The following is a 17,817-nucleotide window of genomic DNA, read 5'->3' as shown; positions in this document are numbered from 1 at the left end:
TCCAGCTCCACTCCCTCCAAAACCTCAAAATTCCAATCAACACAATCTGGAACCACAACACCCTAATTCAGTAGTTAACCTTTCCTCCAAACCTCTCTCCCAATCCAAAACCTCAGTCCTATCCAAAGGCCTCACCTTCCAGATTCAACCAAACAGCCCTCGTCAAAGATTTACTGTGCTACACTCGTACTCTCTGCTGGAAATATCACTTTGCCATGAAGAAAAATGATCCTAATCCTACACCTTATGATCCAACCTCCCAAGACACTATCCAAATTGAACCCTGCCTGGAACAGTTCCGTCTTCCGTCACAGCGGGATCCACATCCTCTTCCTCAAAATCACCCTCTCCAAACCTTCCAGGAATTTCTGACTTGCAGCCTTGCCTCTCAATCCTTCTTAAAAAACCTTAATCCTACTCCCAACATCACCACTGCTGAAGCCCAGGCTATCCGTGATCTGAAGGCTGACCGATCCATCGTCATTCTTCCGGCGGACAAGGGTTCCACGACTGTGGTATTTGATCGTCGGGAGTATGAGGCTGAGGGACTGCGCCAGCTTTCAGACAACACCACATACAAAGTTTGCCAAGGTAATCCCATTCCTGATGTCCAGGCGGAGCTTCAAGGAATCCTCAGAACCTTAGGCCCCCTACAAAACCTTTCACCTGACTCCATCAACCTCCTGACCCCACCGAGACCCCGCACACCTACCTTCTACCTTCTTCCTAAAATTCACAAACCCAATCATCCCAGCCACCCCACTGTAGCTGGTTACCAAGCCCCCACAGAACGTATCTCTGCCTACGTAGATCAACACCTTCAACCCATTACATGCAGTCTCCCATCCTTCATCAAAGACACCAACCACTTTCTCGAACGCCTGGAATCCTTACCCAATCTGTTACCCCCGGAAACCATCCTTGTAACCATTGATGCCACTTCCTTACACACAAATATCCCGCACGTCCAGGGCCTCGCTGCGATGGAGCACTTCCTTTCATGCTGATCACCTGCCACCCTACCTAAAACCTCTTTCCTCATTACCTTAGCCAGCTTCATCCTGACCCACAACTTCTTCACTTTTGAAGGCCAGACATACCAACAATTAAAGGGAACAGCCATGGGTACCAGGATGGCCTCCTCGTACGCCAACCTATTCATGGGTCGCTTAGAGGAAGACTTCTTGGTTAGCCAGGCCTGCCAACCCAAAGTTTGGTACAGATTTATTGATGACATCTTCATGATCTGGACTCACAGTGAAGAAGAACTCCAGAATTTCCTCTCCAACCTCAACTCCTTTGGTTCCATCAGATTCACCTGGTCCTACTCCAAATCCCATGCTACTTTCCTTGACGTTGACCTCCACCTGTCCAATGGCCAGCTTCACACGGCCGTCCACATCAAACCCACCAACAAGCAACAGTACCTCCATTATGACAGCTGCCACCCATTCCACATCAAACGGTCCCTTCCCTACAGCCTAGGTCTCCGTGGCAAACGAATCTGCTCCAGTCCGGAATCCCTGAACCATTACACCAACAACCTGAAAACAGCTTTCGCATCCCGCAACTACCCTCCCGACCTGGTACAGAAGCAAATAACCAGAGCCACTTCCTCACCCCCTCAAACCCAGAACCTCCCATAGAAGAACCACAAAAGTGCCCCACTTGTGACAGGATACTTTCCGGGACTGGATCAGACTCTGAATGTGGCTCTCCAGCAGGGATATGACTTCCTCAAATCTTGCCCTGAAATGAGATCCATCCTTCATGAAATCCTCCCCACTCCACCAAGAGTGTCTTTCCGCCGTCCACCTAACCTTCGTAACCTCTTAGTTCATCCCTATGAAATCCCCAAACCACCTTCCCTACCCTCTGGCTCCTACCCTTGTAACCGCCCGCGGTGTAAAACCTGTGTCATGCACCCTCCCACCACCACCTACTCCAGTCCTGTAACCCGGAAGGTGTACACGATCAAAGGCAGAGCCACGTGTGAAAGCATCCATGTGATTTACCAACTGACCTGCCTACACTGTGACGCATTCTATGTGGGAATGACCAGCAACAAACTGTCCATTCGCATGAATGGACACAGGCAGACAGTGTTTGTTGGTAATGAGGATCACCCTGTGGCTAAACATGCCTTGGTGCACGGCCAGCACATCTTGGCACAGTGTTACGCCGTCCGGGTTATCTGGATACTTCCCACTAACACCAACCTATCCGAACTCCGGAGATGGGAACTTGCCCTTCAGTATATCCTCTCTTCCCGTTATCCACCAGGCCTCAATCTCCGCTAATTTCAAGTTGCCGCCACTCATACCTCACCTGTCATTCAACAACATCTTTGCCTCTGCACTTCCACCTCAACTGACATCTCTGCCCAAACTCTTTGCCTTTGAATATGTCTGCTTGCGTCTGTATATGTGTGGATGGATATGTGTGTGTGTGTGTGTGTGAGTGCATACCCATCCTTTTTTCCCCCTAAGGTAAGTCTTTCCGCTCCCGGGATTGGAATGACTCCTTATCCTCTCCCTTAAAACCCACATCCTTTCGTCTTTCCCTCTCCTTCCCTCTTTCCTGACGAAGCAGCCATTGGTTGCGAAAGCTAGAATTTTGTGTGTATGTTTGTGTTTGTTTGTGTGTCTATCGACTTGCCAGCGCTTTCTTTTGGTAAGTCACGTCACCTTTGTTTTTAGATATATTTTTCTCACGTGGAATGTTTAACATGTAATGGCATACTGAACAAACTGATATCTGCAAAGTGGGGCACCAGCACAAACATATTCCATTCCAAAGCACTCGCCACCTGCTTTCCGGTTGCCGAGTATGGATGCCAAGTTTGGGAAAGATCTCATCACACTAGAAGAATAGATGCGGTCCTAAATAATACCTTCAGGAAGATAACTGGCTGCCTGGGACCTAGTAGAGTGGATCATTGATATTCATTATCAAGTATTACCCCCACCAAATGTCATGAATGAGCAGTGTCACCTGCTACACAACCATCCACCCGTGCCCAGATTGCTTAAACCTAGATGAAGTTTCACGTACACAGTAAAACAACTGGAACTCCCATAAAATCATTATGGCAAGAAGAACATCCAGAAGCCCTTATCGCAGAAGAAACTCTAGCCCACGGCTCCCACCTAAGCTGGCAATGCTGGAAAACAGTGAACCGACTTCATACAGGCACAGGGATATCATAACAACTTAAGAAATGGTGGGGCCACACAGATACTGACATACTTGTGTGTGTGTGTGTGTGTGTGTGTGTGTGTGTGTGTGTGTTGGAACACAAACAATGGAACACCTTCTAAAATGCCCATTAGTGGATGTATCCAGAGAATGCACTCAAGAGGATGTCTTGACCTATACTGAGACAGATGCAGTTTACACCAAATTCTGGATGAGCAAAATATTCTTATATTTTGATTATGTATTTCTGTATTTGACTAGTATGTATTTATAAAAACACACCTATTTTCTATTTTAAATCATGTACTTGTAATATAATCGAATAGATAAAAATCTACTCACCAATATAAACCCATAAAAGAAGGTTATACTTATGCAGAAGAAAATGTCATTAAGTGCAGCTGCCACCAATCAGCCTTTCCCTCTCATCCTGTCCAGTTAGTCTCCCCTGACCTGCGGTTCTGGGTGACTTTTCCAAAATCTACCCCTTTTTCTAAACATCTCCAATCCTTTTCTTTCTCCCCCTCTTCATTACTCTTCAGCCCTTCTGCCGGAAGAAGAAGCCACTGGCTCTGAAAGCTTTCGTAAGTATAACCTCCTTTTATGCGTGTGTTTTCCTGCTGCCACTTAGTGAGCAGATTTTTGTCTGATTACATTATATTGTAAAAAATTGATTTTTTGTTGTTGTTAAATTATACACTTGCCTTTTTTCAGTTGTTATATATTTTATGATGTAGTTCATACTCGAATAATTAAAAAATAAAACACAAAAGGTTCAAGGATTTCAATAATCTTATCTAAATACAAGTCAAGCATGCATACTTATTTTAGAGGTTACAAAAAGCCTGCATTAATGTAACTATTTTAATAGTAATGACAGCAGAAGCATCAGGAGTAGTAGTAGTACTAGTGGTGGTGGTTACTGCTGCTGCTGCTGCAGTGGTGTTCATGTTGATGGTGTACTTGGGAACATTCAAGAACATAAAAAATGGTCTAAAAATTAGCTAAATTTCTACCTAGCTTAGAAACTTTACTTGATATTTCCTGGAGAATGTAACAGAAATACACTGCAATGATAAATAGTTCACTGGGAATTACCGAAATGCAGCAACAATAAAGCACATGTGACATGCCCTCCTGCAGCTGCCTCATGCAGTGGCGTCCAGCCGCGGTTATCAAAATCGTTTGGACTCTCTCCTTCCCTGAGCAATTTCCGGACAGCATTGACATCGCCAGCACGAACTGCGACTGACAGTGGAGGTGTTCTTGATGCACCCCGTGATTTCCTCATAGTCCTCTACACTGAATTGCAGTTCCTAATGTAGAACAGAAATATAAAAGCAGTTGAAGGCAGCTGTACAGCTGTACAATAATATTATACAAATATATTACAAAGGAAACTAGTGACTTAAAAACCTTATTTTGAAATCCAAAGTGGAATCATATAATTCTAAAATGTACAATTTTTATTCTTGGTACATGAAAATAAAGTAGGAATAAATATAGGCACAATAAAAAAGGAAAAATCTGACAAATCACAACACTGAGTGAAATAAATCTTAACTTTTAAATATAGAACACTGGAAAATACAGAAATGTATACAAGGTGTGATCAGAAAGTAATATGAAATTTTTAATTTTGCGAGCTTTATACATGCAATTTTCAATTTTTTTTATTTTGTTGGTAAAAATGTTCCTGATGTATGTTTGCATTTTCAGGTGTTCTGAATATTTTCAGCTGTTCTGATTATTTAGTTTACTGTTGACAGTTAAAAAGTGTGTTTTCGAGTGCTTGGTGAATTTTTAGTTTCAGAAAAGATAGAGCACAGAATTTCTATTAAATTTGGCTTGAAAAATGGAATACAGTGCAGCACCACATCTGAAATGTTGATTGCAGCTTCTTGCGAATCTACTATGAGTAAGACAAGAGTGTATGAGATGTATAAATGTTCCAAAGAGGATCAATTATTGTTATTGATTTGCAAGAGGGGACCAAACAGCAAGGTCATCAGTTCCATCAGGTTAGGGAAGGATAGGGAAGGAAGTTGGCCGTGTCCTTTCAAAGAAATCATCCTGGCATTTGCCTGAAATGATTTAGGGAAATCACAGAAAACCTAACTCAGAAGGGCTGGACATGGGTTTGAACCATCATCCTCCTGAATGTGAGTCCAGCGTGCTAACCACTGTGCTGCCTTGCTTGGTAAAGTGGGTCGAGAACATGCTGAAGACGATGACCATCCTGGATGCCCTATCACATTAATTACTGATGACTACGTGGAAGAAGTAAAGAAAATAGTTCTAGAAAATGACCAAATCACCACCAGAGAGGTTTCTGATTGTGTCAGAATATCCTTTGGCTCATGCAAAGTGATTTTTTCAGATGTTTTGCACATGAAACATGTAGCAGCAAAGTTTGTTCCAAAATTGTTGAATTTCGATCAAAAATGACGTCGCAGGGACATCACTGAGGAATTGAAGTCAACAATGAGCTACTACTTCTAAATAAGGTTATAACAGATGACGAAACATGGGGATACAGGTATGATGTTGAAACCAAGGCCCAATCATCCCAATGGGAACTGCCTGAAGAGCCGAGACTGAAAAAAATTTGACAAGTTCGATCACTGCTTTCTTTGATTACAATATGATAGTGCATCATGAGTTCCTGCCTTATGGTCAATACAGAATACTATCAGAAAGTTAAGGACCATTTGTGCGAAGGAATCTGAAGAAAAAAACCAGAATTGTGGCAAAACCACATGCAGAAATTACATCATGATAATGCTCCCACTCATACCTCAATGCTTGTTCATGATTTTTTGGCATAAAACAAAACTGTTATGACATGGCTTCCTGCAACTTCTTTCTATTTCCAAGATTGAAGAAAAGTATGAAAAGCATCACATAAAAACAGAATTGTGGAAGGAGCTGAACATCATAATGAAAAGTGAGTTCCAGAAGTACTTCCAGGATTGGTAAAAGTGATGGCACAAGTATCAGAGGGGGATTACTTCAAAGGGGATGAAGTTGATGTCGATGAATGAATAAAGATTCTTTCAGGAAAACAAAAATTCCTGGTACTTTTTGATCATACCTTGAATATATTAAAATTTAAATGTCAGAACTGGTCAGGGAAATAAGGTGGTTGTTAAAAGTGTTGTCCCTAGTTATGGGACATTGTTGCTTCCCAGGGAAAAGTGGGAGAGGACAGAAAATTAAATAGAAATATTACAATGAATAATTACCTGACAACCACCAGGCTGTTAATGCTTAACCTATATACCCAGACTGACCACTGTTACATTCCAATCATAGTAACGAAAAAGCTGACAATGTACATGTGTGCAGCAAATGACAGCAACAACAAAAATCAAGAAAGAGTTTGAATATGAGTATCTCACCAACATACACACTGGCTGAGCACTTGATAGAACTACTTAATCTACTAACTGGTCACTATACACAGTTCCAGTTTGTGAAAATATTAAAAGACATGTGACTTGACAAAAATAACATACACTGCTTGACGATTGCTAAGGAACACAGATATTATGGTACAGGAGAAATCACAGGCAATGATGGATGACATGAAACACAGTACATACGTAACAGAGGTAGACTGGTATATTTACAATGAAAATTAGTACAGATTACACCACATAGGAATGCCAGATAACAGAGAAAAATAATTTTCATGTTTGATATAGGTCGGACACCCAATATGAACTTCAACGCTGAACTCTCAATACAGAATATGGCCTCCAGGGGCACTAACTCATTTTGCACCTGCTGCTCACCCCGGCTACCAAACTGTTGAGTAGTCCTTGGGAGATATTGTCCCACTCCTCTCTCAAAGCAGTTTTCAGTTCTTGCACAGTTCGGGGACGGAGTGTTTGCTGAGGAAATGTCTACCAAGGGCATGTTAAGTACGCACTACAGGGTTTATGTCTAGGGAGTACACAAACCATTCCACATGTTCTTCACTTTCCAATGCGTCCGGCACATCAGTGGCCTTGTGTGGGTGCGCATTGTCATCCATAAACAGAAGGTCGAGGGCTACCACACCTCTACACAGACAGATGATCCAAAATATTTACTGGCATCAATGAAATTCACCAACAGCAGTGTAACTGAGGTTTTATTTTACTTTAGTTTATTTTATTTTGACTACCAGTTTCGAAATTCCACTATGTCATCTTCAGGCCTTCTGCCGGAAGAAGAAGCCACTGGCTCTGAAAGCTTGCGTAAGTATAACCTCCTTTTATGCGTGTGTTTTCCTGCTGCCACTTAGTGAGCAGATTTTTGTCATACAGTGCCATATATTCCTGGATGTCATGAATTCAAACTGTTTGAATTCACAACATCCAGGAATATAGGGCACTGTAAGACCGTATCATTTATTGTGAGAGATGCATATGCGACCTGAAGATGACTTAGTGGAATGCCGAAACTGGCAGTGAAAATAAAATAAAATAACACCTCAGTTACATGGCTGTTTACAGATTTCATTGATACTGATAATTACTTAACCAGCTGATGACCCCTGTCCATAATAGATCAACAGAGATTGATCCAAAATAATCTCCCTGCAGTACGACTCTCCTGTAATGGTTCCTTGCACAAAGACATGCAGCAGTGTAGGCCACTGTGCATAATGCCTGCCCACACCATAATGCCTAGGCTATACCAAAGACATTCATGAACATTCTGTGGTGTGTAATGTGTTCTCCTCTCCCTCCACACTAACTGGTGGCCGGAACGATTTGTCACAGTGAAAAGGGATTTGCCAGGAAACATCACACTGTTGCTGATCCCAACCAACATGCTCTCTACACCAATGAACTCTCTCTCTCGATAACAGCTTTGTTGAAGTGGGTTGCATTTAACAGGCTTCTAACTGCTGCGAAATGTGTACCGGTAGCAGTTGCAATGTCTGCAGTGATCCGCCTAGGAGTGATATGTCTGTTTCTTTTTGACACAAGAGCTACATGTTGATCCTCTCATGTTTTAGTGATCCATCTATAACTACCAACATGCTTTCACATAGCATTTCCACCTTTGTTGGCCGTTTTTAAGCTTGAGATGACATTTTTGGATACACTCATTACTTTGGCCACACACTGACCAGCTTCAAGCCATTCACCTGCTCATAAGCACTCAAATGATGTCTTGCACAAATGTTGCTGTACCACACGGAACATCACACTTATTGGTTCCACAACAACCTTTGTCCAGCACCATATACAACGAACTGTTGAATTTATACAGAGTATTTGTGCATAGGATTCGCTGCAGTAAATACCTCCCACTCTCTACATTATTTTTACTAACACTGTTCGGCTGTCCTGTAGCAATTGTCAGTTGTTCCTTAGCAACTGGCAGTTGTCCTTAGCCATTGGCAGCTGTTCCTTAGCAACTGTCAAGCAGTGTATTAGTCAGCTTATACATACATCACTACTTACTTGTGCAACTAAGAGCTACTATCACAACATTTAAAGGCAGAAAAGATGGTACAAATATATCACATTTTCACAACTTGTTTTCACTGTGGAGATGAGGTGGCAGGTGTTTCTATGGGAAAAAAACTGCCAGCATAGTGATGGAAACTCAATCTGAGAGATTGCCAAGCTGTATACAGGGGAATTTTAAGATCTAGCCACCCAAATTGCTTGTTAATATTACAATTATAAATTGGGTATGCCTTGAGGTAACATAACTGACAGTGCGAAAATACACTGTGTTCACTCATCCAATATTTGAGAATGGGAGCACTTGGTGACTTCTGACAAAGTTTATATGTAATTTGAAACCTTTTCAAAACTTTCTTCGCTGACACTTCCCACAATACAATGAAAGGAAGAAATTTTATCCTTACTACATCTTCACAGTTGTGCAGTCGAGGTTGGTTGGTTGATTTGGGGGAGTGGAACAAACAGCGAGGTCATCGGTCCAATCAGATTAGGTAAAGATGGGGAAGGGAGTCAGCCATGCCCATTCAAAGGAACCATCCCAGCATTTGCCTGAGGCAGTTTAGTGAAATCGTGGGAAACCTACATCAGGATGGCTGGACGTGGTGTTGAACCATCATCATCCCGAATGCAAGTCCAGTTTGTGCAGTCAAGCTTCAGCACCAAGCTTGATGTTTTATTTATCACTTTTATACTACTAACTCAATTCACACCGCATTTTGCAGACAGTATAAAAAAGTATACCACTGTACAATACACAGTCAATTGTTGTTGTTGTTGTTGTTGTGGGCTTCAGTCCAGAGACCAGTTTGATGCAGCTCTCCATGCTACTCTATCCTGTGGAAGCTTCTTCATCTCTAAGTAACTACTGCACCCTACATCCTTCTGAATCTGCTTGGTGTATCCATCTCTCAGTCTCCCTTTATGATTTGTATCCTCCGTGCTGCCCTCCAATACTAAACTGGTGATCCCCTGATGCCATAGAACATGTCCTACCAACTGATTCCTTCTTCTAGTCATGTTGTGCCACAAATTCCTCTTCTCCTCAATTCTGTTCAGTACCTCCTCATTAGTTGCGTGATCTACCCATCTAATCTTCAGCATTCTTCTGTAGCACCACATTTCAAAAGCTTCTATTCTCTTCTTGTCCAAACTATTTATCAGCTATGTTTCGCTTCCATACATGGCTACACTCCATACAAATACTTTGAGAAGAGACTCTCTAACACATAAATCTATATTCGATGGTAGTAAAATTTCTCTTCGTATGAAACAATTTTCTTGCCATTGCCAGCCTACATTTTAATCCTCTCTAATTCGGCCATCGACATTTATTTTGCTACGCAAATAAGAAGACTTTTCTACTACTTTAAGTGCTATTTTCCTAATCTACTTCCCTCAGCATCGCCCGACTTAATTTGACTACATTCTATTATCCTCGTTCTGCTTTTGTTGATGTTCATCTTATATCCTCCTTTCAAGACACTGTCCATTCCGTTCAACTGCTCTTCCAAGTCCTTTGCTGTCTCTGACAGAATTACAACGTCATCGGTGAACCTCAAAGTTTTTATTTCTTGTCCATGGATTTTAATATCTACTACCAAATTTTCTTTTGTTTTCTTTACTGCTTGCTCAATATACAGATTGAATAACATCAGGGATAGGCTACAGCCCTGTCTCACTCCCTTCCCAACCACTGCTTCCCTTTCATGCCCCTCAACTCTTATAGCTTCCATCTGGTTTCTGCACAAATTGTAAATAGTCTTTCACTCCCTGTATTTTACCCCTGCCACCTTCAGAATTTGAAAGAGAGTATTCCAGTCAACACTGTCAAAAGCTTTCTCTAAGTCTACAAATGCTAGAAACGTAGGTTTGTCTTTTCTTAATCTATTTTCTAAGATAAGTCGTAGGGTCAGTATTGCCTCACGTGTTCCAATATTTCTACGGAATCCAAACTGATCTTCCCTGAGGTCGGCTTCTACCAGTTTTTCCATTCGTCTGTAAAGAATTCACATTAGTATTTTGCAGCTGTGACTTATTAAACTGATAGTTCGGTAATTTTCACATCTGTCAACACCTGCTTTCTTTGGGATTGGAATTATTATATTATTCTTGTAGTCTTAGGGTATTTCGCCTGTCTCATACATTTTGCTCATCAGATGGTAGACTTTTGTCAGGACTGGCTCTCCCAAGGCTGTCAGTAGTTCTAATGGAATGTTGTCTACTCCCAGGTCCTTGTTTCGACTTAGGTCTTTCAGTGCTCTGTCAAACTCTTCACGCAGTATCATATCTCCCATTTCATCTTCATCTACATCCTCTTCCATTTCCATAACATTGTCCAAGTACATCACCCTTGTATAGACCCTCTATACACTCCTTCCACCTTCCTGCTTTCCCTTCTTTGCTTAGAACTGGGTTTCCATCTGAGCTCTTGTTATTCATACAAGTGGTTCTCTTTTCTCCAAAGGTCTGTTTAATTTTCCTGTAGCCAGTATCTATCTTACTCATAGTCAGATAAGCCTCTACATCCTTACATTTGTCCTCTAGCCATCCCTGCTTAGCCATTTTGCACTTCCTGTTGATCTCATTTTTGAGACGTTTGTATTCCTTTTTGCCTGCTTCATTTACTGCATTTTTATATTTTCTTCTTTCACCAATTAAATTCAATATTTGTTCTGTCAGCCAATGATTTTTACTAGACCTCGTCTTTTTACCTACTTGATTCTCTGCTGCCTTCACTACTTCATCCCTCAAAGCTATCCATTCTTCTTCTACTGTATTTCTTTCCCCCATTCCTGTCAGTTGTTCCCTTATTCTCCCCCTGAAACTCTGTACAACCTCTGGTTTAGTCGGTTTAGCTAGGTCCCATCTCTTTAAATTCCCACTTTTTTGCAGTTTCTTCAGTTTTAATCCACAGTTCATAACCAATAGATTGTGGTCAGAGTCCACATCTGCCCCTGAAAATGTCTTACAATTTAAAACCTAGTTCCTAAATCTCTGTCTTATCATTATATAATCTATCTGATACCTTCTAGTATCTCCAGGCTTCTTCCATGTATACAGCCTTCTTTTATGATTCTTGAACCAAGTGTTAGCTATGATTAAGTTATGCTCTGTGCAAAATTCTACCAGGCAACTTCCTCTTTCATTTCTTACCCCCAATGCATATTCACCTACTACATTTCTTTCTCTTCCTTTTCCTACTGACGAATTCCAGTCACCCATGACTATTATATTTTCATCTCCCTTCACTATCTGAATAATTTTTTATTATTTACCTCCAAAATATTTTACCCAAGAGGACGACATCATCATTTAACCATACAGTAAATCTGCATGCCCTCGGGAAAAATTACGGCTGTAGTTTTCCCTTGCTTTCAGCCCTTCGCAGTACCAGCACAGCAAGTCCGTTTTGGTTAGTGTTACAAGGCCAGGTCAATCATCCAGACTGTTGCCCCTGCAACTACTGAAAAGGCTGCTGCCCCTCTTCAGGAACCACACGTTTGTCTGGCCTCTCGACAGATACCCCTCCATTGTGGTTGCACATACGGTACGGCTATCTGTATCGCTGAGGCACTCAAGCCTCCCCACCAACGGCAAGGTCCAGGGTTCATGGAATATAAATATAAAATATAAATAGTAATTTCAAGTGTCTTAGTCACTTAAGACATTTGATTTAGTTGGAGTGCTTAGACAAGTATTAATTGGCTACTTCTGTTCATAATGTAAGATGTAAGCTACTGTAAGCCCATAAGAAATATGTGTTCAGCTTAGATGGTCACCACCAAGGAAGAAATTCATTTGTTTGGAGTTACTGTTTGTAGATGTTCAAAAACACATGATAATCTAATGCTAGGTGTACATCAGTCAATAGTAACTCTTTTTTAGCTCTACTGCAGTGTTTGTGGATATGCGGGAGAGATTGCAGTTGTGGCATCAACACCAGCCGATAACTGACACATCCATCCGAAGAAGGTCAGATGTCAGTCTCAACAGATAGATATTAGTCACAATTCTGAAGCTCTTTTGTACTTTAAGCTCCCCAAATAGCAAAACTCGTTTACTACTTTAAGTGTCTCATTTCCTAATCTGATTCCCTCAGCGTCACCTGATTGCATTTGGGTACATTCTATTATCCTTGTTTTTCTTTTATTGATGTTCATCTTATATCCTCCATTAAAGACACTATTTATTTCATTCAACTGCTCTTCCAGGTCCTTTGCTGTTTCTCACAGTATTACAATGTCATCGGCAAATATGAAAGTTTTTTTTTTTTCTCTCTCTCTCTCTCTTTTCCATGGATTTTAATTGCTGCTCCAAATTTTTCTTTTGTTTCCTTTACTGCTTGCTCAATATACAGATTGAATAACATCAGGGATAGGCTACAGCCCCGTCCCACTCCCTTCCCAACCACTGTTTCCCTTTCATGCCTCTCGACTCTTATAACTGCCTTCTGGATTCTGTACAAATTGTAAATAGCCTTCCGCTCCCTGCATTTGACCCCTGCCACCTTCAGAATTTGAAAGAGAGTATTCCAGTGAACATGTGAAAAGCTTTCTGTAAGTCTACGAATGCTAGAAACTTAGGTTTGTGTATCCTTAATCTGTCTTCTAAGATAAGTCGTAAAGTCAGTATTGCCTCATGTGTTCCAACATTTCTACGAAATCTGAACTGATCTTCCCCAAGGTCAGCTTCTACCAGTTTTTCCTTTTGTCTGCAAATAATTCAGTCAGTATTTTGCAGCTCTGACTTCTTAAGGTGATAGTTCAGTAATTTTCACATCTGTCAACATCTGTTTTCTTTGGGATTGGAATTATTACATTCTTCTTGAAGTCTGAGGGTATTTCGCCTGTTTCACACATCTTGCTCAGCAGATGGTAGAGTTTTGTCAGGGCTGTCTCTCTCAAGGCCATCAGAAGTTCTAATGGAATGTTGTCTATTCCTGGGGCCTTGTTTCGACTCTGGTTTGTCAGAGCTCTGTTGAATTCTTCACGCAGTATCGTATCTTCCATCTCATTTTCACCTACATCCTCTTCCATTTCCATAATATTGCCCTCAAGTACATCACCCTTGTAGACCCTCTATATACTGCTTCCACCTTTCTGCTTTTCCTTCTTTGCTTAGAACTGCTTTTCCATCAGAGCTCTTGATATTCATACAAGTAGTTCTCTTTTCTCCAAAGGTCTCTTTAATTTTCATGTAGGCAGTATATATCTTACCCCTAGTGATATATGCCTAACCCTTACATTTGTCCTTTAGCCATCCCTGCTTAGCCATTTTGCACTTCCTGTCAATCTCATTTTTGAGACCTTTGTATTCCCTTTTGCCTGCTTCATTTACTGCATTTTTATATTTTCTCCTTTCACCAATTAAATTCAATATCTCTTCTGTTATCCAAGAGTTTCTACTAGCCCTCGTCTTTTTACATATTTGATCCTCTGCTGCCTCCACTATTTCATCTCTCAAAGCTACCCATTCTTCTTCTACTGTATTTCTTTCCCCTGTTCCTGCCAATCATTCCCTAATGCTCTGTCTGAAACTCTCTACAACCTCTGGTTCTTTCAGTTTATCAAGGTCCCATCTCCTTAACTTCGCACCTTTTTGCAGTTTCTTCAGTGTTTATCTACAGTTCATAACTAATAGACTGTTGTCAGAGTCCACATCTGCCTCTGGAAATGTCTTACAATTTAAAACCTGGTTCCTAAATCCCTATCTTACCATTACACAATATATCTGAAACCTTCCAGTGTTTCCAGGCCTCTTCCATGTATACAACCTTCTCTCACGATTCTTGAACCAAGTGTTAGCTATGATTAAATTATGCTCTACACAAAATTCTACCAGGCAGCTTCCCCTTTCATTCCTTACCCCCATTCTATATTCACCACTACTTCTCCTTCTCTTCCTTTTCCTACTATTGAATTCCAGTCCCCCCATGACTATTAAATTTTCATATCCTTCACTACCTGAATAATTTCTTTTATCTCATCATAAATTTCTTCAATCTTTTCATCATCTGCGAACCTAGTTCGCATATAAACTTGTACTTCTGTGGTAGGTGTGGGCTTTATGCCTATCTTAGAAACTATAATGTGTTCACTATTCTGTTCATAGTAGCTGACCCACACTCCTATTTTTTTATTCATTATTAAACCTACTACCGCATTACCCCTATCTGATTTTGTATTTATAACCCTGCATTCACCTGACCAGAAGTCTTGTTCCTCCTGTTACCGAACTTCACTAATTCCCACTATATTAACTTTAACCTATCCATTTCCCTTTTTAAATTTTCTAACCTACCTGCCAGGTTAAGGGATCTGACATTCCATGCTCCGATCTGTAGAACGCCAGTTTTCTTTCTCCTGATAACTACATCCTTCTGAATAGTCGCTGCACCGACAGCTGAAGGGGGACTATTTTACCTCCGGAATATTTTACCTAAGAGGATGCCATCATCATTTAATCATACAGTAAAGCTGCATACCCTGTCCACAGTAGCAGCACAGCAAGGTTGTTTTGGTTAATGTTACAAGGCCAGATTAGTCAATCATCCATACTGTTGCCCATGCGACTACTGAAAAGGCTGCTGCTCCTCGTTTGTTTGGCCTCTCAACAGATACCCCTCCATTGTGGTTGCACATATGGCACAGCTATCTGCTGTATGACTGAGGCACACAGGCCTCCCCACCAACAGCAAGGTCTATGATTCATTGGGAGGGGGGGGGGGGAGGGGGGTTCCATAGAGTCTAGGACTTCATAAAGATTTAAATGCATAAAAAACTAGCTTTTGCTTAAAATGATGCACAGTTAATCTTCAGTATTAGGCAAGAGATTTTAATTTATTACTTCTTTGCTACTAACTCTACTTGCAGTACAGCTTGCATGCTGTATCCAAATACACTACACCACTTAATGTTCCTGCAAAATTATATCAGTGGATGACATATAGTTCAGAAAATATGACTCCATAAACAATGAGATGCATGAAGAACCAGCTTTCGTTTAAAATGAAGTGCAAATGACTCAATTTATAGTCATGCAGTGTTTCATAATGAGAGCATTTGCAACTTTTGACAAACATTAAGCATGATTTCAAACCTTTCCTAAACCTTTTTTCACTTACATGCTTAAATGCAAATGTGTAACACATTAAATCATTTGTAAGGTAACCAGATGTTTAAGGCTGCTTCAGTATTCTTCTGAGAATTGAGGGTTTACTGGTAAATACAGATTACAGTAAAAATTATTTACAGATTTTGGCAGAACTGAGGAAATCGTGAAAACTCTTGTTTCCATTCAGAGTCTCTGAACACTTATTCCTGTGTAATCTTGTTTTTTAGTGAGGTCAACCAAATGGACATTTTTTAAAACTGGATAGTGTTATTTTGAAAACTATTCTTTCAGATTGGCATTGAAAATCACTAAAGATGCAGCTGTATACGGAGATTTGTTGTGGGCCTTCAGGGCTGCCAACCAAAATGAGGAATGCAGATATTGTACTCAGTTAATATGAACATTACTTCAGAATGAGATGTTTTTTCTTTTAGAATTCTATAGCAGAACAAATTCTCATTAACCAGACTTCAAAAATACTTCAAAGCACATAACACTAGGTTAAAAAACAATTTCTACAAAGACTTCAATGGCTTAACATTAGTATAGACAGGAGTAAGATACATAGCTAAACATGTTTGATCAACTACAGTTTATCTCTGCCTGACTAATAAAACTCAGAGAGTAAAGCAGATTGTCTGTGCACTCATTGCCATAGAATAATGCTGTGTTTCATTGTGCATTCCCAGATGTTCTTCTGGCAACTCCCACACAGCCCAGCCCTCTCCCCAGTCAGATCTACAGATGACTCCCGAGTGCAAGAGTTCTTAGAATTCTCCCTTCGCTGTGCTGAAACGAGCAGGAGCTGACCGGCATGGGAGCTGAGATACTGACTGACCAGGTGTAGTCCTGATATGATGGACAGTGTTGTGCTTAACTGTCTGTGCACATGGCACAGATTCGCAGTTTGCCATGTGTGGCATCATTCCCTGTCTGCCATCGAACATAGGCAGAGAACCTCATCCTAAGGTGCCTTTAATGTTCTGCTTACCCCGGTGGATGCTTGCTGAGCCAATATCTAATTCAACTGCATAATGAAACAAGAAATCCGCACCCAATATTGCGTGAGCCTCGACACATCAGCAATCACTTAAGTCTTTGGTAAACGATCTTGGAAACTGAGGTCTACACCTATCTGGCATTTTCTGTAAGTCATTACTGATGTCTGGTTTGCTGCTGTGAGCTTTGATTGAGATGGAGGAAGCTTCACATCACCTTCTCTAACAGGCACTGAACTGACGCTCGGGCCTGAGTCGATTAGATAAGTGTGGCCAGATTTAGCATCTGTGACAAAAAGTCGGTGGGACAGTGAGGGTAAAGAAGAAAGGCAACTCACCAGTAGCTGCCCGTCAGCACTCTCACCTCGCAGTGGTATGTGCTGAGGCTCAAACTTGCAACCAGCGGTGCCTATCACTGGCTGCTGTCACCATTTGGGTGAGGGCAGGGTGATGTGCATTGTGGTACTTTGTTCCCAAAGCAACGGTGGTACCATCAGATAAGTTCCTTAGACACGTTGCCATCTTCTTTGCTCTTCTTGTATGCAGCTGCTTTGCCTCTGAGCAATGTTGATACCTGCTGCCACAAGACGTCAACGTGATTTCGTAGCTTGTCCAATTTTTGAGTAACATCCGTTTGTTGGTGTCGTTGTATCGCTGCAGCTTCCTGCTGCATTCGAATGTCACAGATGATGTATGCCCTGCATCTAATGAGGCATAGACCTTGTCGGCTAGTGAGAGAAATGATGAAATATTACGTGCATCAGAGAGCACCACAGCCGTTCTAACTGCCTCTGGCAACTCTACGCTCCATACATGTTGCAGTGTCGTATCTGGCGACTCAGTGTCATTGACTAAGCTTTGCAGGTTCCACCAAAATTCCAAAGGCGACAGAGTGTCTACTAATACTGTAGCCAAACATTACATGTTTGTCTTTCCTACTCATCAGCATTAATTTACATTTTTCCCCATTTACAGCTGCCATTCATTATACCAGCTACAAATTTTGTTTAAGTCGTCTTCGACAGCTTACCATACAC

General features: G+C 41.2%; 1 protein-coding gene across 6 annotated transcripts in view; it reads right to left on the bottom strand.

Annotated features, from left to right (window-relative positions):
* The window catches only part of LOC126210645 (ankyrin repeat and protein kinase domain-containing protein 1-like), a 206,979-nt gene that overhangs the window by 157,415 nt on the left and 31,747 nt on the right, over positions 1 to 17,817 (bottom strand). For all 6 annotated transcript variants that reach the window (XM_049939966.1, XM_049939965.1, XM_049939968.1 and 3 more), the window contains one exon: positions 4,297 to 4,514. In XM_049939966.1, the coding sequence (XP_049795923.1) occupies positions 4,297 to 4,489 (193 nt within the window). In that variant the 5' untranslated portion in view covers positions 4,490 to 4,514. The remainder of the gene's footprint in view (positions 1 to 4,296; positions 4,515 to 17,817) is intronic.

The sequence above is a fragment of the Schistocerca nitens genome, chromosome 10, assembly GCF_023898315.1.
Source record: "Schistocerca nitens isolate TAMUIC-IGC-003100 chromosome 10, iqSchNite1.1, whole genome shotgun sequence".
NCBI classification, from domain to species: Eukaryota; Metazoa; Arthropoda; class Insecta; order Orthoptera; family Acrididae; genus Schistocerca; species Schistocerca nitens.
This window is presented reverse-complemented; position numbering and strand designations above follow the sequence as displayed.